Below are 16567 nucleotides of genomic sequence, written 5' to 3' on the forward strand. Positions count from 1 at the left end.
ATTTATAGTGAGGAGGACCCTGAAGACTCAGGAAGTGATAGATTGGATTCTCTGCAACTGCCAGCCATCGGGGGGTTGAATATGACACTCTGGGAATAAGCTGGGGTGAATTAGTTGCTTCTCAAACTGCTAAAAGATAATCCAGGTATTCTGGGGGGTTCTCCCCAGGTATCTGGTCATGCCTTCTCACTTTACAGATGCTCCCTGAATAATCTCATTACTCGCATTATTGTAGCTACTGACCCCTATAATGATGACACTCAAATCTTCAGGCGTTCTGTGAATATTCATGCATCTATGTCCAACTGTCTTCTCAATGTCTTGGCATCTGGGCAATTCTCTCTCTCTCTCTCTCTCTCTCTCTCTCTAACTAAAACAGCTTTTTCTTTTGTTCCCTCTCATATTACCATGAATATAGTCCCAAAGGACTGGTGCCAAACGGCCTTATAACTGACTTCCCTGTGTTCCGCATGGACCCCTTCAGTTTGTCGTACACACAGATCCCCTTCCTGCACAAATGTTTCTCTGGGCGTGGCCCTTGGAGCACTAATGGCAGAATACTGAAGACGTGCATTGAAAATTTAGGTTCCTGGACACTATGTAGGGAAAACAGTATCTGAGCGGGAGGTGGGGAGCCCTGGGGCATGCACTTTTATCTGGACACCCAGATGTTTCTTGTGCACATGGCAGTTCGAGAGCTCCTCACCTACAAGACCAAGTGCAAGTTTCTTAACACCTAAATAGAGGGGTTTGTGTATGGTTTTGTATATTTTGTATATGTAAGTTTGGGAATTTAATTATGCCCTCATTACTTCAAGTGTTTCGTAAATACTGGTGAAAAGGCCACTAGATGTCACTGTCCTGCATCCTATAATTATTACCTCAGGTGAGTCCTGAAACTCTAAGTAGTTCTGGTCACAGTCTTGTGGGTGCAGTTGCAACGCCCACACAGTGATCTTGACCTGCTGATGTGGAGGGGCTTCGAGGACCCAAGTACACGTGGAAAATGGGATTTCTGGGTCTGATGAATTGGGTGACGAAATACTCTGGGGGGTCCAAGTTGCGTTATATGTTCCACCACAAGGCACTGGGGAAAAAAAGAAAAACTTGTAAGACAAGTTTTACTCATGTCTCTTCATACACACAATATTTAAAATTCACTCTTCCTTATCCTTCCAGCCCAAAGAACTCTGTTTACATCATTCTATAGAGAAGTTAGGATATTCTTGACTAAGAATTGTACCAAATGTGTATGACCGATGAAACACAGAGTGATTACCATGGTGTTTAGAAACTGACATGGAGTTTACATAGGAATTAACACTGAGTTTGGTAATGAACACTGAGTTTGGTAATTAACGTTGTGTTTGCATGTAGGCATGGCATTATTTTTAGCGCATAAATATACATATGTTTCGTAATAGTTAAAAATGTCTCCGTTTACTCACTGTCCACAATGGTATAAGTAGCATTAAATCCTTGTCTTTCTACAGTCAGGTCACTGACAAATTGAACCGTCAGGAAGTTGCCAGAAGAGATAAAGGGAGCAGGTACAGTGGAGCCACAAAACATTCCAGCCAAGTTGGCATTTTCACTATCCCCATCATACAACTGAAAAGAAAAATAGTTCATTAGTTCTCCATTTCTCCCCAAGAAGCTGCAAGTTTTACACTAAAATGGATGCGGAGTCACAACAGGTCATGATTAAGAATCTTACACTGATGTTGTTAGAGCTAGTTTTAGCTTAAGGACAGTTGCTAATGAGTCGGTGCAATTATAATGATCTTCAGTAAAAACCTGGTATGATGCCTAGAAATCTTTCCTCACTGCAAAGGTAATACCTGATTCAAAACTATTGTGTCATTAGAGCCAGCAAACGCCTCGCTGTCTTGCCGTGCGTTGCTCTCTCTTCTACTCTGGTGCAAGCCCCTGAAATCGCATGCGTGGGTTCTCACTGTGGCTTCCGTGTGGGGCTCCCTGGTTCCACTCTTGTCCCTCCCTAGCCTGTCCTCAATATGTGAGCCAGAGGATTCAGTTCTGTACGTATGTATGCATGTATTTATATTTTTTAAATTGGCTTATTCATTTAAGTAATCGCTACACCCAATGTGGGGCTCCAACTCACAACCCCGAGATCAAGAGTCGCACGGATCAAGAGTCCGACTGAGCCAGCCAGGCACCCCCACCAGAGGATACAGTTAAAATGTTAAGTCAGCCCCGGGCACTGCTAAAACCTCTCCTACCTGCTCCCCAGTCACTCACTATAAAAGCCAAAGCCAACACGGTGGCCTTTAAGGCCTGAGAGAATCTGCTGTCCACACCACCCCTGCCGCCTTACTGTCCCCATGTCATTCTCTCTGCAGCACACTGCTGCCTCATGGCTGTTGAGTTTGTTGTTCCCTCTGCTGGAACATTCTTCTCCTATACACCCATATGGTTTGCTCTCCTTCATTCCTTCACGTCTTTACTCGAGTATCACTGACTCACTCAGGCCTTCCCTGACCACCCTACTTAAAATGTCAACTCTCCCCAAATTCCCTTTCTTACTTCCTGTTTGATTCTTCATTTAGAGCGCGCATTATCTTTACATACTACATATATCACTTAGTGATTGTCTTCCACCCTGAAGACAATGCAGGTTCACGGAAGCACAGGTTGCTGTCTGTTCTGTGCCCTGCCATGTCCCTAGTTTTTAAAGTTTATTTTATTTATTTTGAGAGAGAGAGAGTGTGAGCCAGTGGGGGAGAGGCAGAGAGAGAGAGAGAGAGGGAGACAGGGAGCTCGAACTCACTAACTGTAAGATCATGACCTGAGCTGAAGTCAGGTACTTAACCGACTGAGCCACCCAGGTGCCCCTGTCCCTAGTTTTTAGAAGTGTCTGGCACATAAAAGGCACCCGGTAAGTGTCTAATAAATGAGCAATGCTTTGGTTCCTCTCTCCACTACACACCCCTCCCAAACCTATCCTCCCCGTCTTCTTGATACCAGTAATCTGCTCAGGCCTGAGACTTTAGTCGTCCTTGATTCCTTTCTCTCACCCCTCCTGCCCCACATCGCTTCCACTCTACCTTCAACATCCACCCCAGAGGGCTCCTCCCCATTATGACCATCTTCGTCCTCCACCTTGGTTATGGTAACATCTTCCTAAGAGATCCGTTTCCACCAAGCAACCACAGTACCGTCTGCAGAGCTGACGGCTGAGCGTTTGCAGACTTAAACCTGATTACACTCCTGCTCAGCCTTAAACGCTCCAGTGGGTTCCCACTGCACCTGATGTGAAAGCCCACGTCTTTATGGGGGTCTGCAAGCCCCTACCTGGAGTGGCCGGTTGCTTGTTCCAGGGCCCCACTCCCTGCCCTATTCTCATACCTTCTCCTGCCAGGAGGGTCTCTGTGAGGCTGTAAGCTCTGTAAGCTCCGGAATTGGGCACCCCCCTCCCCCTTGTCATATGGTCTCAGCTCAAATGTCACCTCCTCAGAAGGACCCATCCCATCTAATGTTGCCTGGCCCCCAACATCTTCCTATTCAAAAGGCATCTTATTTGTTGCTTATTTACTTTTCCTGGTCTCTCTTCCAATAAGAACGTAAGTCCCAGGGCGCCTGGGTGGCTCAGTCAGTTAAGCATCCAATTTTGGCTCGGGTCACAATCTCCCAGTTCATGGGTTCGAGCTCCACGTCAGGCTCTGTGCTGACAGCTCGGAGCCTGGAACCTGCTTCACATTCTGCGTTTCCCTCTCTCTCTGCCCTTCTCCAGCTCTCACTCTGTCTCTCTCTCTCTCTCTCTCTCTCTCGAAATAAACATTTAAAAAAATTAAAAAAAAATAAAACAAAGGAACATAAGTCCCGTGGGTGGGAAGACTGATCATACACTGCGGTGTCGCCAGCAGCCAGAACAACTCCCAGCCTTGAGCAACCTTCTTCAACAGATACCTGTCCAAATAGTGGACGCCTGAATTCTCTTCAAGTGTGTTACCAGAAAACAGATTTCTCCAGCTGGATAATCTTCACGGTATTTCCAAAACAAGTGTGAGTGTGTATAGCCAAACATTGAATTTATAACACAACTATGATGTGCTATAAACTTCAGAATAGCCGTGACCACAGACATTATTCGAAAATGCTGGGAATATACAAGATAGAAAGAATTTAAAATAAACAGAAAATAAATTTACCACTAGGTGGCACTGTTTCTCCCACTTACGCGTGAATTTGGTAAATTTAGATGGATAATCTGATCCCTCTCATTTTAGAACACAGCAGATTTGCCAAGTTTTAGGTAATGTACCTTTTCTGGTAAACAAGTTAAAATGTTATTATAATGGGTGCCACATTTACTATCACATTCGTACCAGCATTTTTATTCTACATACCGTGTGCCAGATCCTATGTATATAAGGATGTCTAAGGCACTTTCCATACATTCAATTTACTGACTGATGCTAACTAATTAGAGAGATCCATACATTGAATATACATATCTATTTGTGTGCGTGTCAGTTATATAAAATAAAGAAAAACGAGTCCTAGAGTAAACGATGGAGTCGGGAAATACCTCAGACAGACATTTGAACTAGTGTTTAAAAGTAGGTAGAGACCTCCCGGGCCTAAAGAAGAAGAAGGGCATCATCCCATCTGGATGGACCACGGTGTGGGGGGCCACAGAAGATGTGAAAGGCAAGCCGTGTCTCAACAATCGCTCAGTGCACGTGGGGTTAAGCAGGTACATGGGACACGACTGTGAAGTTCCATTTGTCTCACGGGAGTTTGCGGCTTCTCCTGTAGGAGTTGTAGGATCTGATTTGGGTCCTGAATAGATAACCAGTAAATGTGATGGACAGAGATTACACAGTGCCTGGCCCCGAGCTGCTGTCACTGCCACAGGAAGATCTCTTGGAATTGAGTTGAATAGATAGCTCGTGGCTTCTGGACAACTGACATGGGCTCCCGGACTCCCGCGCACCCAAAGCTGATATTCTCTGCACCTGCTCCCTTGTCCCCTGATAACGCTGGATCTCCATGGAGGACTTCTGCAGGGTGGCTCCAGAGTGTGTTGGGTGAGGTGTACCGTGCAATAGTGGAGATGGGGCGTCATACGGACTGGGATGTAAATGGTGCCCTGAGGACCATGCCCTGAAGGCCTGCACAATCACATGCTGCTATAAATTGCATTCTGGGGATAGGAGGGGACCCACCAACTGGCATAACTCCTATAGACCTGGAGCTTGAGTTAGGCTCTAAGTTTTATAGATGTAGGTAAGTGCTCAGAAGGATTTTGTGTTTTCTCAGCTGTTAAAACTCTGATAGTGGAGCCTAGGTGCATCTACTTAAGATGCTGAAGGAACTGCTCCCACAAGTTGGTGGAAGGTAGCCTCTGACTACAATGAGTGCCAGCCCCTGCACTTTATCCAGCTGGTAATTTGAGCGGCAGGAGAAAGTGGGGAAGGCAACTTTTGGATTTTAATTTCTGTGAACTCTGAATGCAAAAGGGCAATGAGACAAGAAGGGCAACAGAGCTCTTTAATTCTTTTCAAATTTAATGTCCTCATCATTTTAGACCTGGACTTCCTTGGGACTTTATCTTTAATATTTCCTTGCGAATTTGACCGCAGGAGGAGGGTTTGTATATTCTTATTTGGAGCATCCCTACATTGCCATCTTTGAGTATGTTCATGAATTCTTTGGTTTTATTGAGAAACTTCCGTTAGAGTCTGCTGGACAACATGCCTGGGCATAATTTGGGATGGGAAGAGAACAGAGGGATTTTTCAGATTTGGGGTTGAACACTGGTTCATTTCAAAACATTACCGGGAAAAATGTTAGATTTGTCCCAGGGGTCTCGGGAAGAGCCACAAGAAGCAGTGATTAGCATCAGCTCTGCAAATATAGGAATTTTATAGTATTGTTATTATTATTATTATTATTAATTTTAACTCAGTGTTTTTTCCCAGTGCTTAGAGCAGTGTCTGGAATGTAGTAGGTACTCAAATAAACATTTATTGGAACCTGATGCCTTGATAGAGTACGCATCTCCCCACACTGTCTGACCACAGACTGAAGGGTTAAGCCCAGTGGGTTAAGGCAGAGGTTCTCAGTGGGGGCTGTATCAGCTCCCAGAGAGCATTTTTTTGCAAAAGTGTCTTGTTTTGGTGGTCATCACAATAATTTGGGGCTATGACTGGCATTCAGTGTTTAGAAGCCACCTTGCAGAATCCCATGTTGCAATTCACGGCACAGCTTTGTAAAGTGAAGACTGACTCTGTCCCACATAACTTTTCAACGTTCTGCCAGACATTTCTGTAACAAAACTGTTCGTTATTGTGTGACCCTGGAACCTAACTCCGCTCTCTATATACACACAAAAACATTTTGCATAATGCAATTACTGTGTCGGTGGAAGGAGGACTCTGTTTTGTTTGGAACTATTTTTTTTTGAGTTTTTCCACTTTCTTGGAAATTCATATTGCAGATGGTGATGTTAACGGCACTTAAGTTGCAAATACAAGCCCCCCCCCATATTAGTTTAGATTTATGCTTTTGCATTTGCCATGATGCCACATAGAAGAATCTTGACGACTTTATCACGTGACATAAGGTAGTTGTATCAACATTTACATATTTAAGTGTGCCCTATTTTATATACTTTCCTTTTATTCCTCCTTTTTCATTGCATTTAGTATGTTAATATTAAGTTTCTGAAGCTACGGATATGGGTAGGCTATAGCGTACATGACCTCGACTTCAGATGGTCAAGGAAGCACTATGAAATACTGGCTATTCAAATGGGCAGATTAGGTTGAACAGGAAGTGCTCCTCTGCGCTATTCCTCCAAAACTCAGCTCAGCCATCGCACAGAGGAAGGCTTTCCCAAACCCCAAAATGACGTCAATCATACCTTCTTCTCTACTTCTGTTCGCGGTTCGTTTTTGTTTTGTTTTTGTCACATTGTATGATAATTTATATGCTTATGTGTCAATCTCCTCCATTTTGCTGAAAGCTCCTCGGGGAACCCTAACTTTATCCTTCTGTAACAACGGTGTGGGTGCCCGGCACATAATTATGCCATGTGACTCTTTATGGAATGGATGTGATGTTAATTTCAACAGACAGGTTCAGTGAAACACACCGCCACGATGTACTGCAGCTATCTTAGTAACTTCCCGAGTCAAACCTTTCAAAAGCAAGAGTGATAGGGAGCCTGGGTGGCTCAGTCAGTCGGGCATCTGGCTTCAGCTCAGGTCATGATCTCTCAGTCTGTGAGTTCGGGCCCCGCGTCGGGCTCTGTGCTAACAGCTCAGAGCCTGGAGCCTGCTTCGGATTCTGTGTCTCCCTCTCTCTCTGCCCCTCCCCTGCTCACACTCTGTCTCTGTCTCTCTCTCTCTCAAAAATAAATAAACATTAAAAAAATTTTAATAAAAAAAGCAGTAGTGATATAATTATGAATGAATGATGGAATCACCACATTTTCACTTGTATATCTACCTACAGAAATGAATTAAATTAGCTTTTCTAAAAAGTGATTTGATTATAATATCTAAGAAACATTCTACAAGGAATCAAATGCCCCATTTATCACAGAGAGTCGCTTTAATAAAGATACCTCCAAGCCTCCACATTCCAACCAATGTTCTTTGATCTGCCAGTTTAGTAAAAGCTGGAAAAGTTGCCAGTACAGGGACATTGCTTTCCTAAGAAGGAAAGCAAGAGTAGACCTGAACAGAATTTCTTTAAAAAAAAAAAAAAAAGGAATGGGAGGAGAGGACATTTTGTATTTAAGCTAGATGGTAACTTGTTTTTGATATTGCTATTTTTCTCCCAAATAACTTGAAGAAATTCAGAAAATTGCTAGTTGCTTTAATAACAGTATCAAATCACACTCAGAAAATGATGAGAAGAAGGTCAATTGACTGTTCTCCTAGCAGGACCACACCCAAAACACCCTGCATGAATTTACACCTATGATAATTTCTATGTAAATCAATTATCTTTAATATTTTTTTTTCAACGTTTATTTATTTTTGGGACAGAGAGAGACAGAGCATGAACGGGGGAGGGGCAGAGAGAGAGGGAGACACAGAATCGGAAACAGGCTCCAGGCTCTGAGCCATCAGCCCAGAGACTGATGCGGGGCTCGAATTCATGGACCACGAGATCGTGACCTGGCTGAAGTCGGACGCTTAACCGACTGCGCCACCCAGGCGCCCCAATTATCTTTAATATTTTAAGGAAAGGTGATTCCACAGCCAGCATGCCCATCAGGAATTACACAAGCTTGGGGAGGGGGAATAAATTTGTTTTTAAGTTGCATTTCAGACACAGTGCTGAACACTCCAGCATTCATTATCTTTATCCTCAAAATAGCCTTGCAAAAGAGGTATGATTATTTGATTTTCTTCACTTTTTTTTTAAAAGCTTATTTATTTTGGGGGGAATTGAGGAGGGGCAGAGAAAGAGGAGAGAGAGCATCCCAAGCAGGCTCCAAGCTCAGCAAGGGACCCACTCGGGGCATGAGTCCATGATCCAGGGATCATGACCTAAGCTGAAATCAAGAGTTGGACACTTAAACAACTGAGCTACCCAGGAGCTCCTTCACTTGTTTTTAAAAAGATGAAATGGTGGGGCACCTGGGTGGCTCAGTCGGTTAAGCATCCAACTTCGGCTCAGGTCATGATCTCATGGTTCATGAGTTCAAGCCCCACATCAGGCTCTGTGCTGACAGCTCAGAGCCCAGAGCCTGCCTCTCTCTCTGCCTCTCCTCCACTTGCACTCTGTCTCTCTCTGTCTCTTGAAAATAAATACATGTTAAAAAATTTTTTTAAGTAGGTGAGGTGATAAAGAACTGGGGAGGTGAGGAATCTTGTGGCAAAACTGAGTTAGAGTCCATTACTACCTGCCTCCAGAGTTTACTACCTTCCTGTAAAATCAGGGTAGCTCTCAAACATTTAAAAAAACTTTTTTTTAAATGTTTATTTATTTTTGAGAGAGACAGAGTGTGAATGGGGGAGGGGCAGAGAGAGAGAGAGAGAGGGAGACACGGAATCTGGAACAGGCTCCAGGCTCTGAGCAGTCAACACAGAGCCCAATGCAGGGCTCAAACTCACGAGCTGTGAGATCATGACCTGAGCCGAAGTCGAACGCTCAACTGACTGAGCCACCCAGGCACCGCACTCTCAAACAGTCTTGAATGTCAGCTTTGTTGTTGTGCCGGCCATCTGGTGTCGTTTTAGAAAAGAATTCAACCCGAACCAACGTCCCTTGTTATCTCCAATCTTTCACCGACTCCCTCTGATCTGACTTCTGTGCCAATGCTTTAGCTAAATGGCTGTCTATCAGTCAGAGGAGTTTCTTTTTCGCCTTTACCTTTCTTGGCCCCTAACTTGCAATTTAATGGTATCGACCACCCATCCTTGGTGGACCACTCTTCTCCCTTGACTTCAGGGATCCTCCAGTATTCTGGGCTTTTACACGTTTTCCATGACTTGTCTGTTTCTCGTCCTGAGTCTTCTGTCCTCTCTGACCGCCTCGCTGCGTCCCTTTCCCAGAGTGGAGCGGAAGCCTGGCTTCCTAGTTCTATGCTGCCTTCCTGGAAAGAAAACAGCACTTCTTCTGACTGCAGAAGCAGTCCTTTGCTGTCTCCACTCTGTGCTGCTCTCTTCTCGCTGGAGCCCTGTTCCAGCCTTTGCTCACCTGTCTGCCCTGCTGTCACCCAAACTAAACCCCTACCTTACAACACAGGGTCTTCTCCTAATCGAACTGACATTCTTTGGGCTTAGAGCTTAGCACGTAAAAATACAACAGTATATAATTAAGTGCCCAATGGGTACTCCAATTATGACCCTTCCCCCCTTTTAAAGAAAATGAATTCTTTAAAATTTAAGACAAGTTTAAACTTAAAAGTTCTTGCACCAGCTTGTGATTTCCGTCTCTATACCCTCCTTACCTAACGGTAACCTCTCCCTGGGGTCCTAACTCCAGACTCTCCGCTCACCATCTACCTGCAGTGCTGATTCCATATTAGTCTTCCGTAAATGCTGCTTTAATCATATTACTCAGTGGAAAGCCTTCAATCCTTCTTTATTTTCAACTGCATAAAATCTGAAGTCATTAATTAGACTTTTCAAGATTCTTTGTGATCTGGGTGTATCTCCATGTAAGCGATCTTATTTCTTGCTACTTTTTCGCAATATTCCTCTCAAAAAAAAAAAAAGGTAGTCCCTTCACCCCTTCATGAACACACATATGCCAACATCCATACTCCCCTTCTTTTTATGTGTACCTTGCCTGGAATGCCTTCTCTCCTGAGAATATGCTTTCTGGCACCCTATGAACCTTTCTTTTTTTAAAAAAAATTTTTTTTAACATTTATTTTTTATTTTTGAGACAGAGCATGAATGGGGGAGGGTCAGAGAGAGGGAGGCACAGAATCTGAAACAGGCTCCAGGCTCTGAGCTGTCAGCACAGAGCCCGACGCAGGGCTCGAACTCACAGACCACGAGATCATGACCTGAGCCCAAGTCGGACACTTAACCAACTGAGCCACCCAGGCTCCCCTGAAGCCTTTCTTGTTCAAGCCAGATCATCATGAACTTTCCTCCCTTTTAAACTTGCACATTGCTTCGAGCCTCTATCGAATGCATTAGCTGGCCCTTCAATATTGACTGTCCTGAACTGTTTATTGTAGATTTGCACGCGTCACCCACTACTTTAACAATCAGATTTAAGTTCCCTTGGGCACAAATCTTGCCACACTTGTCTTCCACCCCAAAGCGTTGTAGAATACACTGACTGATACTAATTAGACGGTTTAATCTGAAGTCATCTAGCCTGATGGGTACAGTAACTTAATATTAACGAGTCAGCAAAAATTCAGCTTCCTTTTAATGGGATTTCAGAACTAAGTTATTTTCTACATCTAAAGGTCATATGGACAGTAAAGATAGAAACTTTATTCTAGAATTTGCCAAAGGTCTTTTGAGTGTCTCTTTCCATACAACCCACCTTTCCACTGATCATCTCTCAACAAAGCATGAATGAAGAGGGAATCTTAAAGCTAATGTTATAAGCCACATGCAATTTCTGGCTCATCCATCCAGATTAAAGATTAACTTGAGATGAAGATAGGACATCTGTAATAATAAATGTTATATCATTGAAGAATATGTCATTTTAACCACTAGCGGTACTCAACATTTCGTGACTTCCTGAATGGTGCCAACTGGCATGTATCATATTAAAGTCCGGGTTAGAAGACTCTGTTAAGAAATACAATGGCCTTACCTTTACATAATCATATATGCATCTTTGTGCACTACTTGGTGCCTCCAGAACAAATGTTTTGAAGGTGAGTTTAATCACTTTGTTTACAGGTGCAACTATGAACCATACACAGTTTAAATTCTTGTCATATCTTCCATTGGAGTCAGAATCAGGAGAGGCAAAGGTATCGCTTGAACCTGTCAGATAACCACCACATCCTTGCTGAGGCCCTGTGTTAAAAACAAAGACACATCAGTACGCAGACCAAAGGGAATAGATCTTAAATTTTACAGGGAGGGTTTTAAAAATCATATAGTTTCTAGTTCGGTCACACGTGCATGGACATTATCAGATGGTGCCCGGAGCTTCAGGTGGACGCTATCAGATGGCTTATGCAGGTGTTGTTCCCACTGTATTAGCTTTTTTGTTCCGTATTTCCTTTCTGCTCCTATCACCGACACATTAGTCCCTGTCTAGTCACCTAGAAAAGTGGGGAATTGTATTTAGTTTTATGGGCATTTCGAGAACTGTGGATGGGATTTATTGAAGTTTTTCCTATCCTTGAAAAAATCCCAAAAAAAAAAAATCCAATTTTATAGAAAATAAAGTATCTTGCATAACAAAATTTCTGGAAAGCATGACCATATTTTACTTTTATGTTCTGCATTTATGAACACTATCAGATGGAAAACTGAATTTATGAAGAATTTACCTAGCACTCCAAGAAAACTGGTTCTCAAGAAACCTTTTACTAAATAATCTGTCAGAAAGAGGCTGAGGGCCATCTCATCTAACACTATCTAACACATACTAACACTAACACATCTAACACTACTAACACTCATCTAACACACATCTAACACTAAGGTCCAGTTTATATTAAAACACACTACATATGTGATTTTTATTCCAAAAAGAAAGGGAAACTGAAAAGGAACTTAATTGGGAAAAAAAAAAGTCCACTTTGAAATTCATGATAAAGATACTCTCAAGATGACAGAAAGTTCTACTACAAAAAAAATATAGAACAACATTATCAGAACACAGGACTTGGTTTTGTCCATTTCACAGTCCAAGGCAATTACTTCAGAAGTGACGTCAGAAGAGAGTAAAAGGAAGACAAAGTTATTGACGATTTTGAAACCGTGCACATGAGCTAAATTCAAAACAACCCTAGTAGGAATTGGGATTAAGTGGTCCAAAATAATGTTCATAAAGCTTACATTCTGCACAAATATAGATCGTTATTAGTTCCAAAGTTGAATCTCACTGACCCTGGCCTTTCATTTATCCATCTCATTGTATTTATTGATCTGTTAACAGGGAAAGGATTGCTTTCGACATTAGGGGGCACTAATATTTTGGACTTGGAGCTCGGCAGGAACTGGAAACACAGCAGCCCTCCTGAAATGAGGAGGGTATCAGTTGTGCAGTGTTTCTCAGTACAGGTGCATTATTTAGTAGGTCAGGCTGCCCTGTCCAGAGCTTCTAAGTCAGGTAAAATGATAGATTATTTGCACAGTCAGATGTTTCCTAGAGTTGAAATGCATCCAAAGGCCCAATCCCTGATAAACCCATAGATGGTATCTAGGACAAAATTATTCTGAAAAGAAAGCAATGCCCAGGATTGAACTGCATATTGCTAATGATTCTGCTCGCGTGAAACAGGCCCGCAAACTAAAGAAAGAGCTGGAATCTGCACAGCTTTTGTATCCAATGCGGACTGTTACTTAAGAAAACCACTTAACCTGGGTGCCTGGGTGGCTCAGTCGGTTAAGCGTCCCCCTTTGGCTCAGGTCATGAACCACGGTTTGTGAGTTCGAGCCCCGCGTTGGGCTCTGTGCTGACAGCTCAGAGCCTGGAACCTGCTTCAGATTCTGTGTCCCCCTGTCTCTCTGTCCCTCCCCTGCTCATGTTCTGTCTCTCTCTCTCTCTCAAAAATAAATAAACATCAACAAAGGAAAAAGAAAACCACTTAACCTGATTGACACGCAAAACAGGGAAGAACAACTTCCGGTAACCGGGAAGAGTTAGGGTATTAATGAACTGACAAATGTATTTATTCAATATTGTTTTAATAGTCAAAAGAAACATATTCAACATTGAGGGGGGGGAAATAAATGGTAGTCCAACAGCAGTGACAAGACAGATAAATGACGATAATACAATTCAGAAAATCATAGGCGCCATATAAGAGGCAGGAAAGTCTTGTGAGTTCTGCAGGAAGGGAGAGACTACTTCAGGCTGTGAAGGATGTAGAACGTCCAAGAAAGAGGTGACATTTGACTTGGGTCTTGAAGGATAAACAGGACAAGACCGTGTGGAAATGGGATTGGTATTGGCACTTCTAGGTTCCTTCAGAACTTCACAACCAAAGGCGAAGTGTACAAGGATTTGGATTATATGCATGGGAAAGCATGGTTCTGTTAGTAACAACGATAGAGTCCATGAAGGAGAATAACACGACTGGGAAACAGGACTCGCTGTTCTGGGGAGGGCCTCAACTGTCAAGATCATTGAGTTTGACCTTGAGAACCCTGTGCATTCTGTGCATAATGGGGATGCATTCGAAAGGTTTTTGATTAGAAGAGTGGGAGGGTCAGAATGCACTTTCTAATCACATCTGATGGAAACCCTATCTGGTGGTAGCATCTCACGCAAGGGAGCAGGACGGATGGAGGAAGATAAGACCAGGAGAGAGGACACGCCAATGGCACGGGCTGGGGAGAAGAAGGGTGTAACACGTGGAGGTTTGTATGTGGGAAACTGGTGTTGCTGGGCTTTATTCTGTTCCTGTGTCAGCTTTAAAAATTAACTGTTATTTTTTAAGAGCTCCAACTGTCTTAGTACCACTTGTGTATTCATTGTTACTAACAGATTAATAAGGGCAAAATGACGACTGTACTTGGGCGGAGTGAATATTACACACTTAATATTCAGCAGTACTGGTGCCCCCAGGACTAAGGTCATAAGACAGACACACCCTCCCTCCAGGGAACCCAAAAGCAAACACACAAAATTCCTTGGTGTGGGCTGTCACAGACTGACTGATCGAATGGATGATTCTTAACTCTTTAGCCTCTCTCTTGGCAGTTCATTAGAATGGACAGGGTTTACTTCTCTGTGCTCTGATGTGAGGCTTGGCCAAGTGACTTAAGAATATTAATGGGATGGAAGTAGGAAGGGGTCTGAAGTGGGCTTTGTGGTTTTTGGCTGGTGCTCCTGTGCGCCATCCACCGGGAGCTCATGCCCTAGGTAGCTTCTGGTGAAAGACAAAGAGGGGTCACATAGAGCAGACTTGAACGCGCCCTGAAATATAAAGCCAAGTGCCGTCCTTCTGCGGCCTGGAACAGGCAGACGACGAGTCTGCTGAGCCCCAAGTGACAACAATAAATGCTGTGGGGATAAGCGCTGAATTTGGGTGATTTGTTATGCAGCATCGCTGTGGCAATAGCCGACCAAAACACAAAAAGCTGGTTCAAGTTATTAAACTGTAATAGAGTGCATTGCTTAATTCACAGAATATACACAGAATTTTAAAAAAGGAGAATTAACACGGTCTTCAGACAATCCTGGCCAAAATATTCAAATAACTGAAGTAAGCATAACATTATGTGAATGAATTCTATGATTCATACTATATTTGAATAATATGATATACTCAAATATATTTAATATTTTTTAAATTAAATTAAATATTAAATTATATTTAATATATTTGAGTAATATATTAATATGAGTGAATATAATTGACATAAGTATAATATTATATGAGTAAACACCTTTCGGTGTTTGTTTGGTGAAGGAAATGGTTATAGTTGCCCTATCCCCCCACTTTAGTACTTAAACATGGTACAACTGTTCTGTGCTTCTGCTCCTCCTACAGCAAATGGAACCATAAATGTTTGTATTTGGGGAAATATAGAGAGAAATATTAACCAAGAAGGATCCTTTACCAAAAACGTGCTTTGCCACACTACCAGTTCTGTATTTCTTTTTTTTTTTTAACATTTAATTATTACTGAGAGACAGAGCGTGAACGGGGAGGGGCAGAGAGAGAGGGAGACAGAAAACTGGAAGCAGGCTCCAGGCCCCGAGCTGTCAGCACAGAGCCCGACGCGGGGCTCGAACTCACAAACCGCGAGATCATGATCTGAGCCAAAGTTGGACGCTTAACCGACTAAGCCACCCAGGCACCCCCCCCAGTTCTGGATTTGTATAGTTCAGCAAAAACATGACATAACACGAAGAACTCTGTGACTGTGAAATAGTTTCATACACAAGAAATTAATATCTGTTTACTATATTCATATTTTTAAATCTCACTGTCCTTTTTAACTAGTATCAACCCTTAACCTTGACATGTCGTTTAGCACCATAAATCCATCATCTTCCTTGTTACTACACACATTCTACCATCCAGCAAACTCTCATCCATCAGCACCCAGTTCATCAGTCATGTCCTGTCAGAAGCGCTCTATAACGACACTCCCTATGCCCGAGAACAAATGTCACTCCAACCGTCTTCTCCACGTTGGAAACACTTCCTACAAAAGAGCTACTTCTTTAGAGAAAGAAAACGTTTGGCTACAGAAATAGTGGAAATATAAACCCATTGTAAGCAGTGAAATGTGGGTTGAGCTCTACTTAATTAAAAATCAGTAACCGAATCCTAAATTATTTCCCTCCAGGAAATTAAACCTCAGAATGAAGCTCAAGCCAGGATAAATCTGACAAAGCAAAATAGTTATATTATCTAAGACAAAACATCTTGAAGCCTTTAGTGGGGACAGATACATTTCTAAATAGTTATCATGAGGATTGACATTTTTGTGGCTGACGTTACATTGTGGCTGACATGCTATGGAGGTCTTCTGGATAGGATCTCTGCCTGCCTCTGGACGGCTACCACTTGGACACATGGCAAACGGGAAGCCATACTTACAGATAAAGACTGGCCTGACTTCAGGCATTTTCCTGTTCCCCAGTGAGCCAGCTGGGGCTTTAGCCGGTAGTTAAAGGAAGCAGATAGAAGCACAGGAAACAGAACACAAACCCTTTAAAGCTGGTGCTTCAGGGAAATGGGGGTGTACCAGATTAGCTTCCCTTCAACCACACAGGACACAGGGCTAGTGCTCCAGAATCCTTTCTTGGAATAAATCTCACTGTGATTTTCAAAGCTGCGTTATTCAATTGCCCTAAAGCCATGAATTCATTTTTAAAAATGCAGCTAGGTTCCAGATGAACGTGTTTCATCTTTTTCTCTAAAAGCAGATTGGATTTATTTTTCTACCCCCCTAACCTCAAACAGGCA

The 16567-nt window shown here is 42.8% G+C and overlaps 1 protein-coding gene across 1 annotated transcript in view; it reads right to left on the reverse strand.

Moving 5' to 3' along the window:
• CUBN (cubilin) overlaps positions 1–16567 on the reverse strand; it is a 283623-nt gene that overhangs the window by 12405 nt on the left and 254651 nt on the right. The window contains exons 60-62 of the mRNA XM_047868193.1: positions 11275–11483; positions 1449–1611; positions 882–1087 (exon numbers count right to left, since the gene is read on the reverse strand). Coding sequence (XP_047724149.1) covers positions 882–1087; positions 1449–1611; positions 11275–11483 — 578 coding nt within the window. The remainder of the gene's footprint in view (positions 1–881; positions 1088–1448; positions 1612–11274; positions 11484–16567) is intronic.

The sequence above is a fragment of the Prionailurus viverrinus genome, chromosome B4, assembly GCF_022837055.1.
Source record: "Prionailurus viverrinus isolate Anna chromosome B4, UM_Priviv_1.0, whole genome shotgun sequence".
Classification (NCBI taxonomy): Eukaryota; Metazoa; Chordata; class Mammalia; order Carnivora; family Felidae; genus Prionailurus; species Prionailurus viverrinus.